The 25,464-nt window shown below is 38.8% G+C and overlaps 1 protein-coding gene across 3 annotated transcripts in view; it reads left to right on the top strand.

The window, feature by feature from the left end:
• ATL1 (atlastin GTPase 1) overlaps positions 1–25,464 on the top strand; it is a 91,710-nt gene that overhangs the window by 32,195 nt on the left and 34,051 nt on the right. For all 3 annotated transcript variants that reach the window (XM_077126791.1, XM_077126789.1, XM_077126790.1), the window contains exon 6: positions 1,719–1,775. In XM_077126791.1, coding sequence (XP_076982906.1) covers positions 1,719–1,775 — 57 coding nt within the window. The remainder of the gene's footprint in view (positions 1–1,718; positions 1,776–25,464) is intronic.

Below are 25,464 nucleotides of genomic sequence, written 5' to 3'. Positions count from 1 at the left end.
TTATAGCTGAGAACTGTGAAGGGCCCAGTTCTGTAATCTATAATTCATAGAACTCTGTCTTAGATCAGGAAGAGACCTCATGCCCCCCTGGTTTATCACTCACATCTAGAGACAAGGAAGCTGGAGCTGAGGCAGTGAGTGTCTTGTGGAAGCTCCTGAGCTAGTGGGCGCTGGAGTGGAGACAAGCCTGGGTCATGACTGGGCTTAGTGCTTTCTCCACTCTCCCGGCACTTAGGTCTCAAAGAAGTAAAAGCCTGGATACTTCTTTTGCATCGTTCACAACTGTTAATAATCTCTGCTCTTTTTCAGTCCGTGCTGTTTTTGGCTACAAAGCTGAACCTAATATTTCTGTGGTAGTTTCTATCTGTATATTCCTAGAAATTTTTGCTTTTGACATACTATTTTACCTTGACAAGCAGAGCCACATAGCAAAAATGTGCAAGTTTAACAGATGACAAGGGATGATAGAGCAGGGGAAGGGTTAAGTAATAATATATGATGTTGTAAATATCAGGCTCCCATCAGCACCCCCCCGAAGGTATTGTAATGTACAATTCTGACCGTTTTTGACAAATAGCCAATACGTGAATAATTGTTGGATGCTTCTCATAATAAGAAAAATTACTTATTCAGGCATGCACTATAGCCCAGCCAACTATTCTCTCAGCTAATGACATGGCACTATTTCAATACCAATTTGGGGTTTTCTAAAAAAAGGCTGATTTTGGTCTTAATAGTCATCTTTTTGTGAGGTCATTAAAATTTGCCCTGTAACAGATAACAGTACCTCAGTCTCCCTCAGAAGATATTGTCAATTCAAATCATGTTCGAAAATGATCCTAATGAAAGTCTTATCCTTTGATCAGCTCCTTACAAGCATGGTATTTCAGACTTTAATTTAATCCCTCCAGTCACATGCCTAGCACAGGCTTTACCATTTCCTTGCTGTCTGGACTCCTTGAAGTTCCACACGTGAGGAGGCAGGGTCACGTGGTAGCTATCCTGAGGGGTGCGGGGCGTGACGCCTGTGTGGGCGCCTTTCCCCAGCCCGAGAGGGCCTCGCACCTTGTGCTGCAGGGCTGCAGCGGCACTCCCTGCCCGCTTGCAGAGAAAGGCCAGTGCACAGTAGAGTGGCACAGCCCCTCCGTCAGGTCAGTGCCCGCCAAACCCAGCATTCCTGGTAGTACAGAAGCTCAAATCACGGTGCCTTGTGAACTCGGTGGCAGCTATAAGAAATACGAGAAGGCACGGTAGTGAATTTTCTGCTCTTAAGTCAAATGCCTACATGCCTTTATAATAGCGCAGGCCATTCAGTCTCCTAGCCAACAGATCTTGTAACTGTACACGACATAGTTAATGGATCTCTGATCTAATCTGTGCAAGTTCTGTGCTGAAAGTTCGGTTAACATGTTTCCCTCCCCCCACTTCCCCCCAGATAATTGTCCCACATTTCAAATATAAAAGGTGTTTACTTTAAAATTGAAACTTTATTTTTTAAATGTGCCCTATGTCCTTAAATACTTTTTTATTACTGTAGTTCTGATTTTCTGCATATTTATTTCCTTAAAATAATTACCTTTATTGCTATAGTATCTGTTCCAGCTAGAAAAGAAAAAAACAAATAGAAGAAAGCCAAGAAGTAAAACTTTGATGATACTGAAGTTTTCTTTCTTGTTTTCTGTGTGTGTGTGTGTGTGTGTGTGTGATTTGCCTTCTAGCTTTTCACTGAGTATGGCAGACTGGCAATGGAGGAAACATTTTTGAAGCCATTTCAGGTAAGTGAAAGTAGAATGATAGTAAATTCTCACTAGAGTTTCCTCAAGACTATAACCAGGTGTACTAATTCGTTGAAAGGTTCATATTTCTTTCTTTTTTTCTTTATTTAATTCAAAAAGCATTTTTAAATACCTGCTTGATCCTATTTGATACAAGGAGGAGGTACATATGGGGAAATAAAAGATGAATAAGACATTCTGGTTCCTGCAGAATATTCAACTTTTCTTCCCTGAACTCCATTCTAGAAAAGTCACAGAAGCCAGAAGAAAATTTATGAAATTGTTAAACATAAAAGCTAAAACCAACCAAACAAACAAACAAGACTCCAGTCACAGCAAAAGCAGGCCAAGCACCGGAGACAGGATACTGGGCAGGGAAGAGGTTTTGGAGGTGCCTTTTTCCTTCTCTCACATTGACCTGAGTGGACATTACGTGTTCCTTGCCGCTGGGTATCAGCTAATCCCACTGGGGCAGAAGAACAAAGGACAGTATTTGAACTTGGATCGGGTGGTATCAGCAAAATGGCCCATTACTCTCTTCAGCCTCACCCTCCTCTTTATATCCCAAGAGTGAGGAGATTATAATTAAGTCAAACAAACTGTAAAACAGTACCTGAAAGAGGACTCAATTTAAACATCGAATACTGTCCACCTGACGCCTAACCCTTTCCGGTCACCCTTAGCAGAGTGAGCCCGAGCTAAGCCCTCGAATTTCGCTCCTTCCCTCCCGTTCACACCTCCAGCAAGGATGGCTTATTGGAGTGTGAATACCCCTAGGAATCTGGACAAAGTAGGATTAATGGGTCTGTCTTGGTTTCCCAGGGCTGGTTTCCATGGTTTATGACAAAAACCATGCAATGGGTTGGTTTAAACAACAGGAATTTATTGTCTCCGTTTCGGAGGCCGGTAGGCTTGCTTCCTCCTAGGTCGGTAGCATCCTGACTGGCCAGCAGTCCTCCCGTTTCTCGGTCCCTTCTTGTGGGGATGTCCTCTCCTCTCTCTTGTTTCCACGGACTCCTGCTTCCAGCTCCATCCATGGCTCTCTCCCTCTTTAAGGCCTCCAGTGGTAGGATTCAGACCCACCCCAGTCCGGCTGGCCACACCCTAACTAAAGGTGACATCTTCAGAAGGCGCTGTCTGCAGGGGGTTCCCGGCCACAGGAATGGGATTCAGATTAAGAACATGTTCCCCCCTCACCTAGAGTAAATAAGTCAACCTACCACAGCATCTGATGGCAAATAAATCAAAATGAGATGTACTGGTTATCTGTTACTAGATAACAAATGACATCCGAAGCACAAACATTTAGTGTATCACTCTGTTTTTTGAAGGTCAGGAATTTGCAAGTAGCTTAGCCTGGGTGGTTTTTTTTTTTAACATTTGTTACTGAGAAGTATAACATATATACAAAAGCAATAAATTTCAGAAAACACTGTAACAAGTAGTTATGGAGTAGATTTCAATGTTTGCTATGAATTACAGTTCCATATTTTCAGGTTTTACCATCCAGCTGCTCCGAGACACTGGAGACTAAAAAGAAATATCAACATAATGATTCAATAGTCCTACTTATTTGTTAAATCCTAACTTCTCTGTAATAATTCCTCCTTCTCCTTTGATTCTGCTCCCAACCTTTAGGGATATTTGGGTTATGCCTGGGTGGTTTTGACTCAGGGTCTCTCATGAGGTTATTTCTCGAAAGACTTGAGGAAAGCGGAGCCTCCGCGTCCAGGCTCGCCCACGTGCCCACGGGCAGGAGCCTTCAGCCGTGTACAAGGGCCTTTCCGTGTAGCTCACACGTCAGGCTTCCCCAGAACAAGTGATCCAGTTGTGTGAGAAAGTGACTAAGAGAGAAGATGCAGTCTTTCATACTCTAATCTCAGAAACGACACGCCATTGCTTCTGCTGCATTCTAGTGGCCATGCAGACCAACCATGGCAGAGTGTGCGAGGGAGCTGAGTAAGGGTGCCAATGTCGGGGCATCTGGAGGGGCCATCAGGGAGGCTGGCTACCGCAGCGGCACACTAAGTGTTCTTAAAGAAATAGGGTAGGAATGCTTATGCTTTCAGTGGTAGAAGATTAAGTCATTTGGATTAACACTCTTCCTGATAACAATCATAAAACCCAGAAAATAAAAGTTTGTTTGAATGTATAAGTGGATAATAGTAAAAAAAAAGTGCTGAGATCCAAGGGAAGGTGGAGCCCTGGCTGGTGACCTGAGACTGGATTGCTTTCTGTCTAGGGGTGTTTTCTGACTCTGGAGTGAGCAGCTGAAAAGCTGAAGGGCACTTTTGACAGTTTTCTGGGGTTAAAGGGAAAGGGATTGGAGCCTGGGTCATGCACGTAGAGGGTGGTCCTGATGACGTTCCTGCTTTGCAGCCTGGGATGGAAGATGGACAGGAAGTCAGAGCCCTCATAGGAACTGTCGTTCTGAAATTGAAGCAACCCCAATGCACCAGTGACTGCAGGTGTCCAGAATTGTGATGCCCTCAAGCTCCTAACAGAAGCCAATATAAGTTAGTTCCCTTTGTGAAAGATGAAATAATAATATTAGAAATCATCATAATAATAATATTCTCAAAAAAATAGCCAGGTGTATGAGGAATCAGGACTAAATGAATAAAAACCAGCAGAAAATACAAACAAAAGATATAGGCCCACAAGAGATACAGATAATGAAGCTGTTAGAGTTTAAAATAGTTATCCTTGCAGTTTTCAAGGAGGAAAAAAGGCATAATTAAGAATTTCAACAGAAGACTGGAGGCTATAAAAACCATATAGAAACTACAGAACTGAGAGATATAATAATTGAAATTAAGAACTCAGTGGAAGGGTTTAAAAAAGCAGTTTATACACAGTTGAGGAGAGGAATTATGAACTGTAAGATAGGTCAGATAAAAATACCTAGAACTCAAAATGGAGCATTAAAACCAGAGAATGGAGGATGAGAAGGTCTACTACACGTGCAGTTGGAGTCCCAAGTGGGTAGACAAGAGGAAGAATGGGTCACAAGCAGTATTGGAAGAGTTAAATATTGAAAACATTTAAAAACTAATGAAACCCACAGATTCAAGGAACCCTAGTGAACCCTAAGCAGGAAATACAGAAGGAAATTCACTCCTTGGAACATTATGATGGAATTTTGGAAACGTAGGACAGAGAAATATCTTACCAGCAGCTAAAGTTAAAGAAGATTATTTTGAAAGGAGAGAGAGTTACACTGACAGAAACAGCTGAAGCTAATCAGAACTTAAATTGCAGAAAGCAAATAACTGCCAATGTAGAATTTTTGCCCAGTCCGAATACCCTTTCATTAACTTAATAGTGAAATAAGAACATATAAGGCCAACTAAAGCTAAAACAATTTTTAACAGCAGAACTGCACTAAAGGAAATAGTTAAAAAGGTTTTCTTTAGACAGAAGGAAAATTATTCCAGATGGAGGATTAGAGATGCAGGAAGGAAAAACAGTAATGAAAATGGAAAATATGTTAATAAATCTAAATGAATATTTACTGCATAAAATAATTATGATACTTTTGGGGGGTTTAATATGTATATGTGTGTATAGATTTAAAATACACCAAAATATCATAAAAAGTCAAGAGGGGGGTTAAATGGAATTAAAGTGCATTTTCTGTGAAGAGGGTAAGAATTTTAAAATTAAACTTCAGTGAGTCAAGACTATAATTGTAATCTCTAGAGTAATGAAAGAAGAGTAAAATACTGAATAAATTAAAAACTAAAAGAAAAGAAAAAACAATTTTTAAAAACTTGATTAAGCTTGGAAAGTAAAGGACAAAAAAGGAATATGGGAGCATACATAAAGAAGACATTTAATATATGAAAAACTTAAATCCAAACATAGCAGTAATTATTTTAATTGTAAGTAAATTAAATGCTTCCATAATAAAATGACGTTTTTTACTTGGGGCGATACTAAAACCTAAAATACATGAAGATGGAAGATGAAAGAGAATGGAAAAATGTAGCATCATGTAAATAGCAATGAAAAGACAACTATTGTAGCTCTATTAATATCAAATTAAGTAAACTTTAAGGAAAGAGCATTACTAGAGATAAAAAAGTATTTCTTAATTCAAGAAGGAATTATGAATTCAAAAAATTGGTAAATATGTAAGCAAATCTAAGCAAACATTGTCTATATAGTAAATAATAATTTCTAATTTGAGTTGGTTGAAAAAGAACCAAAGTAATGTGTAAAAACGGCATGTAAATTTACCACACTCAGGAGTAGTGGTAAATTAACTAGATTAAAAAAAATCACGTGGTGGTTAAAATTTCAATAGTTACCACTGAAATCATGGAACTGGAATATATAACATCTATAGGTGTAGAGGAGTGGGGAAATGGAATAAGAAGAGAACAGACAGGCTAACACTGCTATCAACACAAAGAAGAGAAGGAAAAAGAGGGACAAAAAGAAAGTAAAAAGCAAAGTGGTGGGGGCCAAGATGGCGGCTTAGTAAGGTACGTGTGTCTTAGTTCCTCCTCCAAAGCAACTACTAGGTGAACTGAAACAGTGCAGAACAGCTTCCGGGGCCACGGCAGGGAATGGACACACAGCGTACCCCAGTCTGGACTGGCTAGTCTGACTGCGAGACTTGGCTGCGGTGAGATCCCCGAGCGGCGCACGATTTCCCGAGCAGCGGCAGCTGTGGCGGCCGGAGCTCCTCCCTCCCTCCTTCCCGGGCTGGCTGAGAGTCTCCGAGAGGCAAGTTTCCCAAGCCGAAGTGGCCGGCGCCCCTCTTTTGCGGGTGGCTTCCTGGTCCGGCTACGAGTCTCGGATCAGAGGGCTACCCAAGCCCCGGTGGCCCTCCCCCGTGGGCGGCTTCCTGGTCCAGTGGGGAATTCCCCAGGCCGCGGCGGCCGGTGACCAACGCCCCTCCCCCGCGGGCGACTTCCTGGTCTGGTGGCGAATTCCCCAGGCCCACTGTGGCCGGCGACCAGCCACAGGGACACCTCAAGCCGCGGCGGCTAACGCCCCCACCATGCGCGGCCCCCCGAACCAACGGAGAGAATTGGATCGGAAATCCCCAGGCTGCGGAGATCGGTGACTGGGGGGATCCCTTCCAAACACGTGAGACAAACGTGCGCCATGAGCACCACCTACTGGGCAGGATAAGAAAAACAGGACCCAGAGATTTCACAGAAAAATCTTTCAACCTTGTTGGATCCGACACCCAGGGAAATCTGACTAAATGCCCAGATGCCAGCAGCAGAAGATAACGGTCCACGCTCAGAAGATTGAGAATATGGCCCAGTCAAAGGAACAAACCAATAGTTCAAATGAGATACAAGAGCTGAGACAACTAATGCTGAATATATGAACAGAAATGGAAAACCTCTTCAAAAATGAAATCAATAAATTGTGGGAGGACATGAAGAAGACATGGGCTGAACAAAAAGAAGAAATAGAAAAACTGAAAAAACAAACCACAGAACTTATGGAAGTGGAGGATAAAGTAGAAAAGATGGAAAAAACAATGGATACCTACAATGATAGATTTAAAGAGACAGAAGATAGAATTAGTGATTTGGAGGATGAAACATCTGAATTCCAAAAAGAAACAGAAACTATAGGGAAAAGAATGGAAAAATTTGAACAGGGTATCAGGGAACTCAAGGACAATATGAACCGCACAAATATACGTGTTGTGGGTGTCCCGGAAGGAGAAGAGAACGGAAAAGGAGGAGAAAAACTAATGGAAGACATTATCACTGAAAATTTCCCAACTCTTATGAAAGACCTAAATTTACAGATCCAAGAAGTGCAGCGCACCCCAAAGAGATTAGACCCAAATAGGCATTCTCCAAGACACTTACTAGTTAGAATGTCAGAGGTCAAAGAGAAAGAGAGGATCTTGAAGCAGCAAGAGAAAAACAATCCATCACATACAAGGGAAACCCAATAAGACTATGTGTAGATTTCTCAGCAGAAACCATGGAAGCTAGAAGACAGTGGGATGATATATTTAAAATACTAAAAGAGAAAAACTGCCAACCAAGACTCCTATATACAGCAAAATTATCCTTCAAAAATGAGGGAGAAATTAAAACATTTATAGACAAAAAGTCACTTAGAGAATTTGTGACCAAGAGACCAGCTCTGCAAGAAATACTAAAGGGAGCACTAGAGTCAGATACAAAAAGACAGAAGAGAGAGGTATGGAGAAGAGTGTAGAAAGAAGGAAAATCAGATATGATATATATAATACAAAAGGCAAAATGTTAGAGGAAAATATTATCCAAACAGTAATAACACTAAAAGTTAATGGACTGAATTCCCCAATCAAAAGACGTCGACTGGCAGAATGGATTAAAAAACAGGATCCTTCCATATGCTGTCTACAGGAAACACATCTTAGACCCAAAGATAAACATAGGTTGAAAGTGAAAGGTTGGGAAAAGATATTTCATGCAAATAGCAACCAGAAAAGAGCAGGAGTGGCTATACTAATATCCAACAAATTAGACTTCAAATGTAAAACAGTTAAAAGAGACAAAGAAGGACACTATATACTAATAAAAGGAACAATTAAACAAGAAGACATAACAATCATAAATATTTACGCACCGAACCAGAATGCCCCAAAATACGTGAGGAATACACTGCAAACACTGAAAAGGGAAATAGACTCATATACCATAATAGTTGGAGACTTCAATTCCCCACTCTCATCAATGGACAGAACATCTAGACAGAGGATCAATAAAGAAATAGAGAATCTGAATATTACTATAAATGAGCTAGACTTAACAGACATTTATAGGACATTACATCCCACAACAGCAGGATACACCCTTTTCTCAAGTGCTCATGGATCATTCTCAAAGATAGACCATATGCTGGGTCACAAAGCAAGTCTTAACAAATTTAAAAAGATTGAAATCATACACAACACTTTCTCGGATCATAAAGGAATGAAGTTGGAAATCAATAATAGGCGGAGTGCCAGAAAATTCACAAATACGTGGAGGCTCAACAACACACTCCTAAACAACGAGTGGGTCAAAGAAGAAATTGCTAGAGAAATTAGCAAATACCTCGAGGCGAATGAAAATGAAAACACAACATATCAAAACTTATGGGACGCAGCAAAGGCAGTGCTAACAGGGAAATTTATTGCCCTAAATGCCTATATCAGAAAAGAAGAAAAGGCAAAAATGCAGGAATTAACTGTCCACTTGGAAGAACTGGAGAAAGAACAGCAAACTAATCCCAAAGCAAGCAAAAGGAAAGAAATAACAAAGATTAGAGCAGAAATAAATGAAATTGAAAACATGAAAACAAGAGAGAAAATCAATAAGGCCAGAAGTTGGTTCTATGAGAAAATCAATAAGATTGATGGGCCCTTAGCAAGATTGACAAAAAGAAGAAGAGAGAGGATGCAAATAAATAAGATCAGAAATGGAAGAGGAGACATAACTACTGACCTCACAGAAATAAAGGAGGTAATAACAGGATACTATGAACAACTTTACGCTAATAAATACAACAATTTAGAGGAAATGGACGGGTTCCTGGAAAGACATGAACAACCAACTTTGACTCAAGAAGACATAGATGACCTCAACAAACCAATCACAAGTAAAGAAATTGAATTAGTCATTCAAAAGCTTCCTAAAAAGAAAAGTCCAGGACCAGACGGCTTCACATCTGAATTCTATCAAACGTTCCAGAAAGAATTAGTACCAACTCTCCTCAAACTCTTCAAAAAACTTGAAGCGGAGGGAAAACTACCTAATTCATTCTATGAAGCCAACATCACCCTCATACCAAAACCAGACAAAGATATTACAAAAAAAGAAAACTACAGGCCAATCTCTCTAATGAATATAGATGCAAAAATCCTCAATAAAATTCTAGCAAATCGTATCCAACAACACATTAAAAGAATTATACATCATGACCAAGTAGGATTCATCCCAGGTATGCAAGGATGGTTCAACATAAGAAAATCAATTAATGTAATACACCATATCAACAACTCAAAGCAGAAAAATCACATGATCATCTCAGTTGATACAGAGAAGGCATTTGACAAGATTCAACATCCTTTCCTGTTGAAAACACTTCAAAGGATAGGAATACAAGGGAACTTCCTTAAAATGATAGAGGGAATATATGAAAAACCCACAGCTAATATCATCCTCAATGGGGAAAAATTGAAAACTTTCACCCTAAGATCAGGAACAAGACAAGGATGTCCACTATCACCACTATTATTCAACATTGTGTTGGAGGTTCTAGCCAGAGCAATTAGACAAGAAAAAGAAATACAAGGTATCAAAATTGGAAAGGAAGAAGTAAAACTATCACTGTTTGCAGACGATGTGATACTATACGTCGAAAACCCAGAAAAATCCACAACAAAACTACTAGAGCTAATAAATGAGTACAGCAAAGTAGCAGGTTACAAGATCAACATTCAAAAATCTGTAGCATTTCTATACACTAGCAATGAACAAGCGGAGGGGGAAATCAAGAAATGAATCCCATTTACAATTGCAACTAAAAGAATAAAATACCTAGGAATAAATTTAACTAAAGAGACAAAAATATATAAAGAAAACTACAAAAAACTGCTAAAAGAAATCACAGAAGACCTAAATAGATGGAAGGGCATACCATGTTCATGGATTGGAAGACTAAATATAGTTAAGATGTCAATCCTACCTAAATTGATTTACAGATTCAATGCAATACCAATCAAAATCCCAACAACTTATTTTTCAGAAATAGAAAAACCAATAAGCAAATTTATCTGGAAGGGCAGGGTGCCCCGAATTGCTAAAAACATCTTGAGGGAAAAAAACGAAGCTGGAGGTCTCGCGCTGCCTGACTTTAAGGCATATTATGAAGCCACAGTGGTCAAAACAGCATGGTATTGGCATAAAGATAGATATATCGACCAATGGAATCGAATAGAGTGCTCAGATATAGACCCGCTCATCTATGGACATTTGATCTTTGATAAGGCAGTCAAGCCAACTCTCCTGGGACAGAACAGTCTCTTCAATAAATGGTGCCTAGAGAACTGGATATCCATATGCAAAAGAATGAAAGAAGACCCATATGTCACACCCTACACGAAAGTTAACTCAAAATGGATCAAAGATCTAAACATTAGGTCTAAGACCATAAAACAGTTAGAGGAAAATGTAGGGAGATATCTTATGAATCTTACAATTGGAGGCAGTTTTATGGACCTTAAACCTAAAGCAAGAGCACTGAAGAAGGAAATAAATAAATGGGAACTCCTCAAAATTAAACACTTTTGTGCATCAAAGAACTTCATCAAGAAAGTAGAAAGACAGCCTACACAATGGGAAACAATATTTGGAAACGACATATCAGATAAAGGTCTAGTATCCAGAATTTATAGAGAGATTGTTCAACTCAACAACAAAAAGACAGCCAACCCAATTACAAAATGGGAAAAAGACTTGAATAGACACCTCTCAGAGGAGGAAATACAAATGGCCAAAAGGCACATGAAGAGATGCTCAATGTCCCTGGCCATTAGAGAAATGTAAATCAAAACCACAATGAGATATCATCTCACACCCACCAGAATGGCCATTATCAACAAAACAGAAAATGACAAGTGCTGGAGAGGATGCGGTGAAAGAGGCACACTTATCCACTGTTGGTGGGAATGTCAAATGGTGCAACCACTGTGGAAGGCAGTTTGGCGGTTCCTCAAAAAGCTGAATATAGAATTGCCATACGACCCAGCAATACCATTGCTGGGAATCTACTCAAAGGAATTAAGGGCAAAAACTCAAACGGACATTTGCACACCAAGTTTATAGCAGCGTTATTTACAATTGCAAAGAGATGGAAACAGCCAAAATGTCCATCAACAGACGAGTGGCTAAACAAACTGTGGTATATACATACGATGGAATATTATGCAGCTTTAAGACAGGATAAACTTATGAAGCATGTAATAACATGGATGGACCTAGAGAACATTATGCTGAGTGAGTCCAGCCAAAAACTAAAAGACAAATACTGTATGGTCCCAATGATGTGAATCGACATTCGAGAATAAACTTGGAATATATCATTGGTAACAGAGACCAGCAGGAGTTAGAAACAGGGTAAGATAATGGGTAATTGGAGCTGATGGGATACAGACTGTGCAAGAGGACTAAATACAAAAACTCAAAAATGGACAGCACAATAATACCTAATTGTAAAGTAATCATGTTAAAACACTGAATGAAGCTGCATCCGAGCTATAGGTTTTTGTTTTGTTTTGTTTTGTTTTGTTCTTACTATTATTACTTTTATTTTTTTTCTCTGTATTAACATTCTATATCTTTTTCGGTTGTGTTGCTAGTTCTTCTAAACCGATGCAAATGTACATACATCTATGTGATGATGTTAAGAATTACTGATTTCATATGTAGAATGGTATGATTTCTAAATGTTGGGTTAATTTCTTTTTTTCCGTTAATTAATAAAAAAAAAAAGCAAAGTGTTAAAAATAATCCCAAATATATTAACAATTTCAATAAAAACAGATTAAAATCACTAGGTAAAAGAGATTGTCAGTTTGTATAAAAATTAAAAATCAGTTATGTGGTGTTAGAAGAGACAAAACATAAGAACGTGCCCATTTGAAAATGAAAAGATGGAAAAAGATATATAAGGAAAATATTGTGAAATATGAGACTTTAAACTGAAATGAATTATTTAGGATACAAAAATTATAAAACATTGTAAAACGTACAATTTACCAGGAAGACATGACATTCAAAATTTGTTTAATAAATAGCCTCAAAATATATATAAAGCAGAAATTGATAGAACCGCAAGGAAAAAATGGTAGATCCATTAAACACAACTCCTAACCGTTGATAGGTCAATCGGAGAATTGTAAATACAGAAAAGATATGAAGCATAGAATTAGAAAGCTTGCTTCTTTTTTTGTATGCTGGATGGTGAGGGCCACATTTCATTCTCTTCCCATGTCACTCTCCTGATACTGCAGCACCATTTGTTGATTTTTTTGGCAGGGGGAAGAGCCGGGAATTAAACGTGCTTGCTTTATTGGACATGTATAGAATACTGTCTTTAGAAATAGAGAATACACATTACTCTTAAGCATGTAAGGAACATTTACAAAAATTTCCTACATACTAAGCGACAGAGCAGTTTTCCCCACATTTCCAAGGATTGAATTGATACTGACCTCCTTCTGTGACCACAAAACAATTTAGTTAGAAATTAAAAACTAAGGACTAACTTAAAACACTTTTTGGAAATGTAAATATGTTCTTCAAAATAATTCATGGGTCAAGTCTATATCATAATGAAATTTGTAAAGACCATGAACTGAATGATTTTTTAAAGTGCTGTATAATCGTGAAAGCTAAAACAACAAATGCGCTACCATTTGGTTCGCTTTTGACACTCGGGGCCTATGGTGAAAGCACACGCCATGGCAGACATGCTGTCGCACAGGGGAAGCGCAGAGGGACGTTTATCCTGGCATTACTGGAAGTGGTGGCAGGAAGTTGGAGGTCACATGGGTGTCCATTCTCGGCATCCAAAGGCAGTGAACCAGAAGTCTGTACAGCAGCGTGAACACAGTGATAGCGTTTGTACTGCATTCAGTAGGAAACAAGGCTGAGCTCTGTGACATCCCATTCATGATTATTTAAACCATGGTACATGCATAAAATAATATATATTAGTATGGGTGTAGATGGAAGCAGACAATTGAGAATTGGGAGTAAGGATGTGGGGAAAAAAAAAAAGATGAAGTGAAGTAAGAAAGGATCCTTATATGGCCAGCTGATGGTATGCTGTGGATGAAGGAATGTGCATCTGTCCCCTGGTCTGGAGAAGGAAAGGGAGAGTGCAACCGGCCTGACTGTGCCGTTTACACCACCTGCTGGACTCAGTCATCTTCTTTGTTTTGTTTTGTTTTTTTGATCATTGGTTAGGTTGATAGTTGAAATGTTGCATGTTAATTAGGCTATTGCTTAGATTTTTCTCTTTTCTGAACTTCTTAACTCTCAGGACTTATTGGCAGAGTTTGGGGAACGCCACAGTGAATTTTGAAAAGGAAATTTAGGTCTTACCAGCAGGTGTCAGTGTTCCTTACACTTTACAAACAAACTAAGGCCCAAAGAGGCCAACCAGTGCTCTGATAAAAAAAAAAAAAAGAAAGGAAAATAAATAAATTGAGTTACTACCTTTGGTTAAAAAATGCCCATGAGCTAAAACAATAGAAGAAACTTTAGGAGATTATCACTTGTTGGTAAAATTTGACATTATGAAATGTCAATGAAAAGGAAAAATTTTGACAGAGACAACTAAGAAAAATTGTGAAGTTTATAGAAAAATCATACAGAGTGGAGTTCACATAGAACTCTGTGCGCCCGTACACACACATAGTTTTCCCTGTCATTAACATTTTGTAACTGTAACTTTTGTTACAGTTAATGAACTAAAATTATAATTATTTTATTAACTATAGTCCATAGTACGTTAAGATTCATTCTATATTGTTCAGTTGTGTGGGTTTTTTAAACATTTTTTATTGTGAAATATACCATATGTACAATAAAGCAGTACATTTCAAATTATACTGTAACAGGTGTTATAGAACAGATTTCGGACAGTATGGGTTACACTTCCACAATTTTAGGTTTTTCCTTCTAGCTGCTCCAAGAAACTGGAGACTAAAGAAATATCAATATAAGGATTCAGCAGTCATACTCATTTGTTAAATCCTGTCTTCTTTGTTATAACTTCTCCTTCTTCTTTGAGCCTTCTCCCAATCCTTAGGGGTATTTGGACTTTGACCATTTTCATATTGGAAAGGGGTGTTGAAAATACGGGATAGGTGGATGGAGCTAGTTGATGTCCTTGGAGAGGCTGGCCCCTCTGGGTTCCAGGACTTATCTGACCTAGGAACGATCTGAAGGTTCTAAGTTTCTGGAAAGTAATCTTAATGCATGAGACTCAGACAGCCCTAGGGTTCTTCAGGGTTAGCAGGAATGGTTTTGGTTGGGGGTTGGCAAACCATGGTAATTAGCAATATCTAGTTGATTCTTGTGTAAGGATAACCTCTAGAATAGCCTCTCAACTCTATTTGAACTCTCTTAGCCACTGATATCTTATTTTGTTATACTTCTTTTCCCCCTTTTCGTCAGGAAGAAATTGTTGATCCACTGTACCAGGGCCAGGCTCATCCCTGGGAGTTATGTCCCATTTTGCCAGGGAGAATTTCACCCCTAGAGGAGTGGGCAGTGATTTTCCTTGCAGAGTTGGGCTTAGAGAGAGAGAGGTCACATCTGAGCAACAAAAGAGGACCTCCAGAAGTAACTCTTAGACATACCTATAGGTAAGCTTAACTTTTCTGTTACAGAAATATGCTTCATAAGAGCAAGCCTCAAGATCAAGGGCTTAGCCTATTGACCTGGGAGTCCCTAATGTTTGAGATGGTATCAGAGGTTTCTCCGGTGGGAAAGCTAAATAGTTCTATATATCTTCTCCAGTCCCTCAAGGGACTTTGCCAATACCTTTTATTTAACTGTCCAACATACTCTGGGATGTATCCATGTATTACATTGAGCTATCCAGATTTACAAGCCCTTGTTCCCATTTTGGGCTTCATGTGTTTGGGTTGTTTAAATGCACTGTCCAGGCAGGTTGAGTGAGATTATTACAAAAAAATTTAGGTTTTGGACAAAATAAACCTCTCTTTTTAGGTCTCATATAGTAGGTGAAATTCTAAAATGCTGATAATGTCCTCCTTACCACTGTCCCAACCAGACTGGCTTCGTTCTTATCTCTAATGGAAACCTGATTTCTTTTTTGGTTTCTTTGACAGTTGTTGTGTGTAGCATTGCTGCAGAACTCCAGCTCTGAATCTTAGGTGTCACACATGTACCCAAAGTTTCAAGGAAATACCAGATTATACACATACAGGACAGCATCTCAGAATCGAGAAGTAACATTTACAGCTCTGGACCAAATGTTTTCTTAGAAGTATTTTCTAAAAGAAACCGTACAATATTTGTTATTTGTTTCTGGCTTATTTTGCACCGCATAATGTGAGGTTCGTTCGCTTCATTGCATGTCTTACAGCTTCATTCCTTTCTGTAAACCACAAAATATTCCATCATATGTCCACACCACCATTTGCATTCTGTTTCTCAGTCAGTGTGTCCTTCAGCCACCTCCATCCTTTGGACATCATGGATAATGCCAAAAGTAAGCAATCTACGTTTCATAAGTTGTACTTAGTCACTTAGTTGTACAATCATCAATACTCTCTATTTTAGACAATTTTCATTGCTCCAAAGAGAAAAATAACTAATAGGCCCACGCTCACCAAATAGAAAATCTGATTCTCCTCTCAACCTTAACTCTTGTCCTTCCTCACCAATTATTTAACCCGATATTTCTGTGGTACTGTTGACACCTTCCTGCAAAGGTAGGAATATAGACCAAATCATGCAATATAGTTTCCCCCCATACCCTCTATTATGACTCAGTATAAGATTCATACTTTGAAGTAGTTCATGCAAGAACTTGTTTATATTTGTAGTGTTAATTTGTGGGCTGTGGCTCTATATAACCTCTTTCAATTATGTTCACCTTCAATATGGCAATATTACTTATAAACCCACTAATGAAGCACCTTCACCTCTGTCCATCCCCTTACATTTAAGTTCAACTTCATTCACCCATCTCCAGCTTCTAAGTCCCCTTTATTCTGCATTATAAGCCTCTGAGTTTACAAAGTCCATAACAGCAAAATCATACGTGTCTGTGCTTTGTGCCTGGCTTATTTCACTCAGATCCATGCTGTCGTGTGCTTCAGGATGTCATTTTGTCTCACTGCTGCATAATATTCTATCGTCTGTATATACCACATTTTATTTACCCACTTGTCTGTTGATGGGCACTTGGATTGTTTTGATCTTTTGGCGATTGTGAAAAATGCTGCTGTGAACATTGGTGTGCAGACGTCTGTGTCACTGTTCTCGGCTCTTCTGGGTATATACTGAGTAGTGCTATTGCTGGGTCATAGGGTAATGCGATATTTTGCTTTCTAAGGAACCGCCAGCCTGTCTTCCACAGCGGCTGCACCATTTTACATTCCCTCCAGCAGTGAATAACTGTTCCAGTTTCTCCACATCGTCTCCTACCTTTGTAGTTTCCTGTTTGCTTAATAGCAGCCATTCTTATAGGTATGAGGTGGTATCTCATTGTGGTTTTAATCTGTATTTCCCTTATAGCTAATGAAAATAAGCATCTCTCCATGTGCTTTTTGGCCATTTGTATTTGCTCTTTGGAGAATTATCTATTCATATCTTTAGCCCGATTTATAATTGGGTTGTTCTTTGGTTGTTGGGCTGTATGATTTACTTATGTATACAGGATATCAAATCTGTATCTGAAACATAATTTCCAAATATTCTTTCCCATTGAGCTGGCTGCCTTTTCACCTTTTTGACAGAGTCTTTTGTGGCACAGAAGCATTTGATTTTCAAAGTTCCCATTTATCTATTTTTATTTTTGTTTCTTGTGCTCTGGGTATAAAAGAAGCTACCTCCTGTGACTTGTTCTTGAAGAGGTTTCCCTATATTTTCTTCTAGAAGTTTTATGTCCTGGCTTTTATATTTAGGTCTTTGATCCACTTTGAGTTAATTTTTGTATAGGGTGTAAGGTATGGGTCCTCTTTCATTCTTATGGCTATTGATATCCAGTTCTCCCAGGCCTATTTGGTGTAAAGACTATTCTGTCCCAGTTCAGTGGATTTGGGGAAATTGTTGAAGATCAACTTTTGACCATAGATTTGGTGGTCTGTCTCCCCACTTTCAATTCAATTCTTTGGTCAGTTTTTGTGTCACTACCATGCAGTTTTTTTAAAAAAAATTATTAATTTTAAATTAAAAAAATATGACAACAAAGAAACACAAACATTCTTAATATATAATCATTCCGTTCTACATATATAATCAGTAATTCACAATATCATCACATAGTTGCATATTCATCATCATGATCATTTCTTAGAACATTTGCATCAATTCAGAAAAAGAAATAAAAGATAACATAAAAAGAAATAAAATGAAAACAGAAAAAAAATTATACATACCATACCCCTTACCCCTCACTCTCATTGATCACTAGCATTTCAAACTAAATTTATTTTAACATTTGTTTCCCCTACTATTTATTTTTATTCCATATGTTCTACTCATCTGTTGACAAGGTAGGTAAAAGGAGCATCAGACACAAGGTTTTCAAAATCACACAGTCACACTGTGAAAGCTATATCATTATACAATCATCATCAAGAAACATGGCTACTGGAACACAGCTCTACATTTTCAGGCAGTTCCCTCCAGCCTCTCCATTACATCTTGAATAACAAGGTGATATCTACTTAATGTATAAGAATAACCTCCAGGATAGCCTCTCGGCTCTGTTTGGAATCTCTCAGCCATTGACACTTTATTTTGTCTGATTTTGCTCTTCCCCCTTTTGGTTGAGAAGGTTTTCTCAATCCCTTGATGCTGAGTCTCAGCTCCTTTGAGGGTTTTTCTCAATCCTTTCATGCTGAGTCTCTGCTCATTCTAGGATTTCTGTCCCACGTTGCCAGGAAGGTCCACACTTCTGGGAGTCATGTCCCACGTAGACAGAGGGAGGGTGGTGAGATTGCTTCTTGTGTTGGCTGGAGAGAGAGGCCACATCTGAACAACAAAAGAGGTTCTCTTGGGGGTGACTCTTAGGCCTAATTTTAAGTAGACTTGACCTATCCTTTGTGCGGTTAAGTTTCATATGAACAAACCCCAAGACTGGGGGCTCAGCCTATAGCCTTGGTTGTCCACACTGCTTGTGAGAATATCAAGAATTCATCTGGGCGGTGGGGGGGGGGGGGTGTTGAATTTTCCCACATTCTCACCATTCCCTGAAGGGGACTTTGCAAATACTTTTCCACTCACTGATCAAATCACTCTGGGATTCATCGGGTCATCACTCTGGACAAACCAACAAAATCTCATGTCCTACTCAAGGTTCCATGTACTTATGTTGTTCAACCAACTATCTACATAAGTTATATTAGGACATGCACTAGTCAAAATATAAATTTTGTACCAAATAAACATTCTTTGCTTTAGTCTCACACATAAGTTGAAATTTTAAAATATTATCATCAATTTTCAGCACCCTGCAGTAATGATATTCCTTTGTTCTTGCTCATGCAAAAACATGTTTTAAATTTGTACATTTAGTCACTATCATTATACATCTAGATTATACCATCTCAATCTTTATCGTCTATTTTTCTTTGTGATTACATTTATGCCTCCAGCCCTCCTCCCTCTATCATTCTCACATTCAGCTTCATTGTTTTAACATAATTGTATTACAGTTAGGTAGTAATGTGCTGTCCGTTTCTGAGTTTTTACATTCAGTCCTGTTGCACAGTCTGTATCCCTTCAGCTCCAATTACCCAATATCTTACCCTATTTCTATCTCCTGATGGTCTCTGTCACCAATGAAATATTCCAAGTTTCTTTTACTAATGTCAGTTCATATCAGTGAGACCATACAGTATTTGTCCTTTTGTTTTTGGCAAATCTCACTCAGCATAATGTCCTTAAGGTTCATCCATGTTGTTACGTACTTCATAACTTTATTCTGTCTTACAGCTGCATAATATTCCATTGTATGTATATGCCACAGTTTGTTTAGCCACCTGCCTGTTGATGGATATTTTGGCTGTTTCCATCTCTTGGTAATTGTAAATAATGCTGCTATAAACATTGATGTGCAAATGTCCATTTGTGTCCTTGCCCTCATGTCCTTTGAGTAGAGACAACATATAGATGGGTCCTGTTTTTTAATCCATTTTGCCAGTCCATGTCTTTTGATTGGGGAGTTTAATCCATTAACATTTAGTGTTATTACTGCATGGGTAGTACTTTCTTCTAATATTTTGCCTTCTGGATTTTATATGTCACATCTAATTTTCTTTCTTTTTACCTTTACTCATAGTCTTCCTTTGTACACTCTTCTCCACACCTCTCTCTTCTGTCTTTTCCTATCTGTCTCTAGTGCTCCCTTTAGTATTTCTTGCAGAGCTGGTCTCTTGCTCCCAAATTCTCTCAGTGATTTTTTGTCTGAAAATGTCTTAATTTCTCCCTCATTTTTGAAGGACAATTTTGCTGGATATAGAATTCTTGGTTGGCAGTTTTTCTCTTTTAATGATTTAAATATATCATCCCACTGTCTTCTCGCCTCAATGGTTTCTGCTGAGAAATCTACAGAGTCTTATTGGGCTTCCCTTGTACGTGATAGATTGCTTTTCTCTTGCTGCTTTGAAGATTCTCTCTTTCTCTTTGACCTCTGACATATTGATTAGTAAATGTCTTGGAGTACTTCTATTTGGATCTGTTCTCTTTGGGGTACGCTGTACTTCTTGAATCTGTAATTTTAAATCTTTCATAAGAGTTGGGAAATTTTCAGTGATGATTTTCTCCATTAGTTTTTCTCCTCCTTTTCCCTTCTCTTTTCCTACTGGGACATCCACAACACGTATATTTGTGCGCTTCATATTGTCTTTCAATTCCCTGAGTCCCTGCTCATATTTTTCCATTTTTTTTCCCCTATAGTTTATTTTTCTTGCCGGATTTCAGATGTTCTGTCCTCCAGTTCACTAATCCTACATTCTGTCTCTCGAAATCTAACCTTGTAGGTTTCCATTGTTTTTTTCATCTCCTCTACCGTGCCTTTCATTCCCATAAGTTCTGTGATTTGTTTTTTCAGACTTTTGATTTCTTCTTGTTCATTCCTTACCTTCTTTATACCCTCCCTCAATTCATTGATTTGGTTTTTGATGAGGTTTTCCATGTCTGTTCGTATGTTCTGAATTAATTGTTTCAGCTCCTGTATCTCATTTGAATTGTTGATTTGTTCCTTTGACTGGGCCATATCTTCAGTTTTCCTAGTGTGATTTGTTATATTTTGCTGGCGTCTAGGTATTTAGTTACCTTAATTAGTTTATTCTGGAGATTGCTTTCACTTCTTTTACCTAGGGTTTTCTTGCTGGATGAATTTGTTGTCTATCTGTTCTTTGACGTTCAGTTCAGCTTTATCTAGACCTCTAGCTTAGGTTTTGTTTAACAGAGGAGAATTTTTCAGTCCTTGTTTTCTTGTTTCTTGCTCTGCTTGTATGGTGCCTTTCCCCCCCCCATGCTTAGGAGGGTCTACTTAGGTATTATAGACTCCAGCAGGATTTTCCCAGACCAAACTGGCCTCCTATCAGGAGGAAGGAGACACCTGTGCATCAGTTTTCCCTGAGGGTGAGACCCAGCAGGTTGAAAGACTTTTCTGTGAAGTCATTGGGCTCTGTTTTTCTTATCCTGCTCAGGATGTGGTGCTTGTCTGCCTGCAGGTCCCACCAGCATAAGATGATGCGGTACCTTTAACATTGGCAGACCCTCCCTGCTGGGGACATGGTGGAGACAGAGGAGATGTTGTAGGCTGGTTTTAATGGCTTCAAATCACCAATCCCTGGTGTCTGAATTCCTTGAGGGAGGGATTCCACCTGAGTTGGGCTTCACCCCTCCCCTGGGGAAGGCAAAGCATCCAGATAAGCCCCCAAACAACCTTGTTTCTGCCTATGCCTGAGGCAGTTGCAGCCTGAGAAGTCCTGCCACTGAATCCAAAGGCAGTCAAGCCTTTGTAGAAACACAGCCACAAAACCTCTGTTTCCTTTTTCCCCCCATTTTCCATCAGCCCTGCCCCCTAGGCTCTGGGCAAAAATGAGCAACCTCCACTTTGACCAGGTTCACCTGAGCTGGGGGCCTATTTTCAGTAGTCAGAATTTGTGAATTAATTCCACAATTAGCGTTTGGTTGGACTCAGCCCCTGCTGTGGGTAAAGTCCCTTTCCTTTCCCCTCTGGGAAGCAGCCTGTGGGGGAGGGGCACCGGCCACCACAGCTTGGGGAACTCACGGTTCTGGGGGGTTCACAGCTGGTCCAGCTGGTCCAGACTGGGGTACGCTGTGTGTCCGGTCACTGACATGGCCCAGGAGCTGTTCTGTACTGTTTCTGGTTATTTAGTAGTTTTTCTGGAGGATGGACTAAAATGTGCCCATTGTTAAGCTGCCGTCTTGACCCGGAAGTCCAGTACCATGCACTTTTGACCACTGTGGCTTTATGCTACGCTGTAAAATCAGGAAATGTTAGTCCTCCCATTTGGTTTTTTTTTTTTTAGGATGTTTTTAGCTATTTGACATCTCTTTCCCTTCCAAATGAATTTGATAACTAGCTTTTCCAAGTCTTCAAAGTAGGTTGTGGGAATCTTTATTGTTATTGCACTGAATCTGTAGATCAATTTGGGTAGAACTGACATCTTAACTACATTTAACCTTTATATCTGTGAGCAGGAAATGTCTTTCCAGTTATTTAGAGTGTATTTGATTTATTTTAGTAATGTTTCATAGTTTTCTTTGTACAGGTGTTACTGGACTAAAGCTGTGGATTCTTTTGCCTAACGAGCTCAGTAACCAATTCCTGAGACACCGGGGTTTCAAAGAGAGAAAGAGTTTATTTTCAGGAGTATAGTAGGAGAGCAGGATGTCCTAGCAGCCCAAAATCTATCCCTGCAAACTGCAGTAGTTCTGATAGTTTTATTGGAGAAGAGATGGGCAGGTTTGGGGTCATGAGCACAGCGGCCCCAGACAGTGTGATTAGAGAGGGTCTGCTTGTTGAGCATACGCAGACTGAGGACATGCTTAGTTAAGAAAATGGCCAGATGCAGTCTCGGCTATGGAGACAACCCTGGTCTTGGGGGTTGTTCCAAGACCCTTCATGAATAAACATTAGGAGCTGTCTTTAGTGATTACAAGACTCTAAAGTTGAAAAACTGGATAACTGGCTACAAATGAAGGTTACTCACAGGTTTTTACAATTACAGGGGCAGAAGATAAGGGCTGTACAACCATTATCAGAGATCAAGGCAGGTGGATTTAGAGATCCAGGAATTTCCCTCTGGGTACTCCCATATGCCAGAAAGCAAAAAGGAATAGACAGATAAAGATTCAGTAATCAAATTCATCCCTTCAGAGTGGTGCAGTGGTGGCTCAGTGGCAGAATTTTCACCTGCCATGCTTGAGACCCAGGTTTGATTCCTGGAGCCTGCCCATGCCAAAACAAGCAAACAAAAAACCATCCCTTCCATCCTGATTTCTCAGTTACACAGGTCCTTTACACCCCTGGTTAAGGTTATTCATAGATATTTGATTCTTTTAGTTGCTATTTTGAATGGGATTTAGTTTTGTGGGTTTTTAAACATTTTTTCTGTTAACATATATACAACAAAATTTCCCTTTTAATTACTTGCAAGTATATAACTCAGTGGTGTCAATCACATAACTCTTAAACAGGTTTCAATTTGTAAACCTAGGTCTCTGAAATTGAAAATGATGTGCTCATTATGTAGCAAAAGTGGTATCCAAAGACATTTAATAATATTTGAAATGAAAACAACCAAATTCAAAAAAAAACTCTATGCATCATAAAATTAAAGAATGAAATGCAAATATACTCAAATCTCAGAACTTTGAAGATATGACAAAATAACTCATTTAAATTAGAAATTGCATATAGAAAAGAATTCCGACTTTTTTTAAAAATGAAAACTTTTAAATGAAAGTTTGATTAAGTCGGAAGTAGAAGGTCACCTCTGCTGTCCTTTCCCTTTATCTAAAAAGATAACAGCTTTATTCACTGGATAAAATTGTGGGGAGATTTTCGACATTGCCTGAGATAGTAAGGTGAAGGGCAATACAACTTAAAAATAAGAATTTTGTACTGAAACTTAACTTGCCAAAAAATTTAAAATAGAAGAATTCTTAACTGAAACAGAGCAAAATGATAAATAGTAAGCAAGACCTATCCCAGGCAACAAAAGTAAGGGCAATTAGCCAAATGAAGAGCTGAATTAACAGAGTAATTTAATTCTTAAATCAAATGCCAATTTATATTAAGTGCTCATCAAGCCAACAGAAAGATGTGGGTATATTTTAAAACCAGGTTTTTAAAAAGGAAACTAAAAACTAAGTGAATTCCATTTAAAAGCATCACTGAAATGTAAAATCTAGCCAGTGGTTGGCTGCTCATTGTTTACAGCTGACTGAGGAGTGAGGAGGGGGAGGAATCCTCAGTTGTAGCATTTGCTGACTTCTGTGGTGTAAATACTTTGGCCTTGCTCAGTTTTGAGCCACCAACAGGATGTTGGGCAGCTTGCAAAATTCCTCCAATTTGAATAACTCTTTTGTGCAAGCCTGTACATGCCAGCTCTAAACTACAGGTATGGAAATATAGTTCATAAGACAATACAGTGTTTCCAAGTGACATTGCTTCTTTTCTCACTTGTGTTGCTTACTTGGAGCACTTGAATCTTAAGTGTAATAATCCACCTAGAGCGCCCTCATCAGTACATCTATTCTATAAATAAAAACTAGCATCTTTAGTAGCTCTTTAAAAAAATCTTAGAATTTCAAAAGGTTTAGCAGAGAATGATTCAGTTTCCATTGACTTAAACTTGACAGTATGTAATAGCTATGCATATTTTACAAGGACTTCAGGAGTAGTCTCCAGAGTGCTCTAAGGACCTGGTGAAAACACCTTACCAGCTGCAAGCAGACTTGTCTCCTTTTTGTTCTGCTAAGCACTTTTCTTCCTCAGTCATTTGGACGTGACTAAGCCACGCCCGGTTTCTTAAAAAAGAGTGATCTACACTATCACCACTGTTATTCAACATTGTGTTGGAAGTTCTAGCCAGAGCAATTAGACAAGAAAAAGAAATACAAGGCATCAAAATTGGAAAGGAAGAAGTAAAACTATCACTATCACTGTTTGCAGATGATATGATACTATACGTCAAAAACCCTGAAAAATCCACAGCAAAACTACTAGACCTAATAAACGAGTACAACAAAGTAGCAGGTTACAAGATCAACATTCAAAAATCTGTAGTGTTTCTATACACTAGCAATGAACAAGCTGAGGGGGAAATCAAGAAACGAATTCCATTTACAATTGCAACTAAAAGAATAAAATACTTAGGAATAAATTTAACTAAAGAGACAAAAGACCTATACAAAGAAAACTATAAGAAACTGTTAAATCACAGAAGACCTAAATAGATGGAAGGGCATACCATGTTCATGGATTGGAAGACTAAATATAGTTAAGATGTCAATTTTACCTAAACTGATTTACAGATTCAATGCAATATCAATCAAAATCCCAACAACTTATTTTTCAGAAATAGAAAAACCAATAAGCAAATTTATCTGGAAGGGCAGGGTACCCCGAATCGCTGAAAGTATCTTGAGGAAAAAAAACGAAGCTGGAGGTCTCACGCTACCTGACTTTAAGGCATATTATGAAGCCACAGTGGTCAAAACAGCATGGTACTGGCATAAAGATAGATATATCGACCAATGGAATTGAATAGAGTGCTCAGATATAGACCCTCTCATCTATGGACATTTCATCTTTGATAAGGCAGTCAAGCCAACTCACCTGGGACAGAACGGTCTCTTCAATAAATGGTGCCTAGAGAACTGAATATCCATATGCAAAAGAATGAAAGAAGACCCGTATCTCA

Source organism: Tamandua tetradactyla, chromosome 14 (genome assembly GCF_023851605.1).
Source record: "Tamandua tetradactyla isolate mTamTet1 chromosome 14, mTamTet1.pri, whole genome shotgun sequence".
Lineage (NCBI taxonomy): Eukaryota > Metazoa > Chordata > Mammalia > Pilosa > Myrmecophagidae > Tamandua > Tamandua tetradactyla.
Note: the sequence above shows the minus strand (reverse complement) of the source record. Positions and strands in the feature narration are given on the sequence as shown.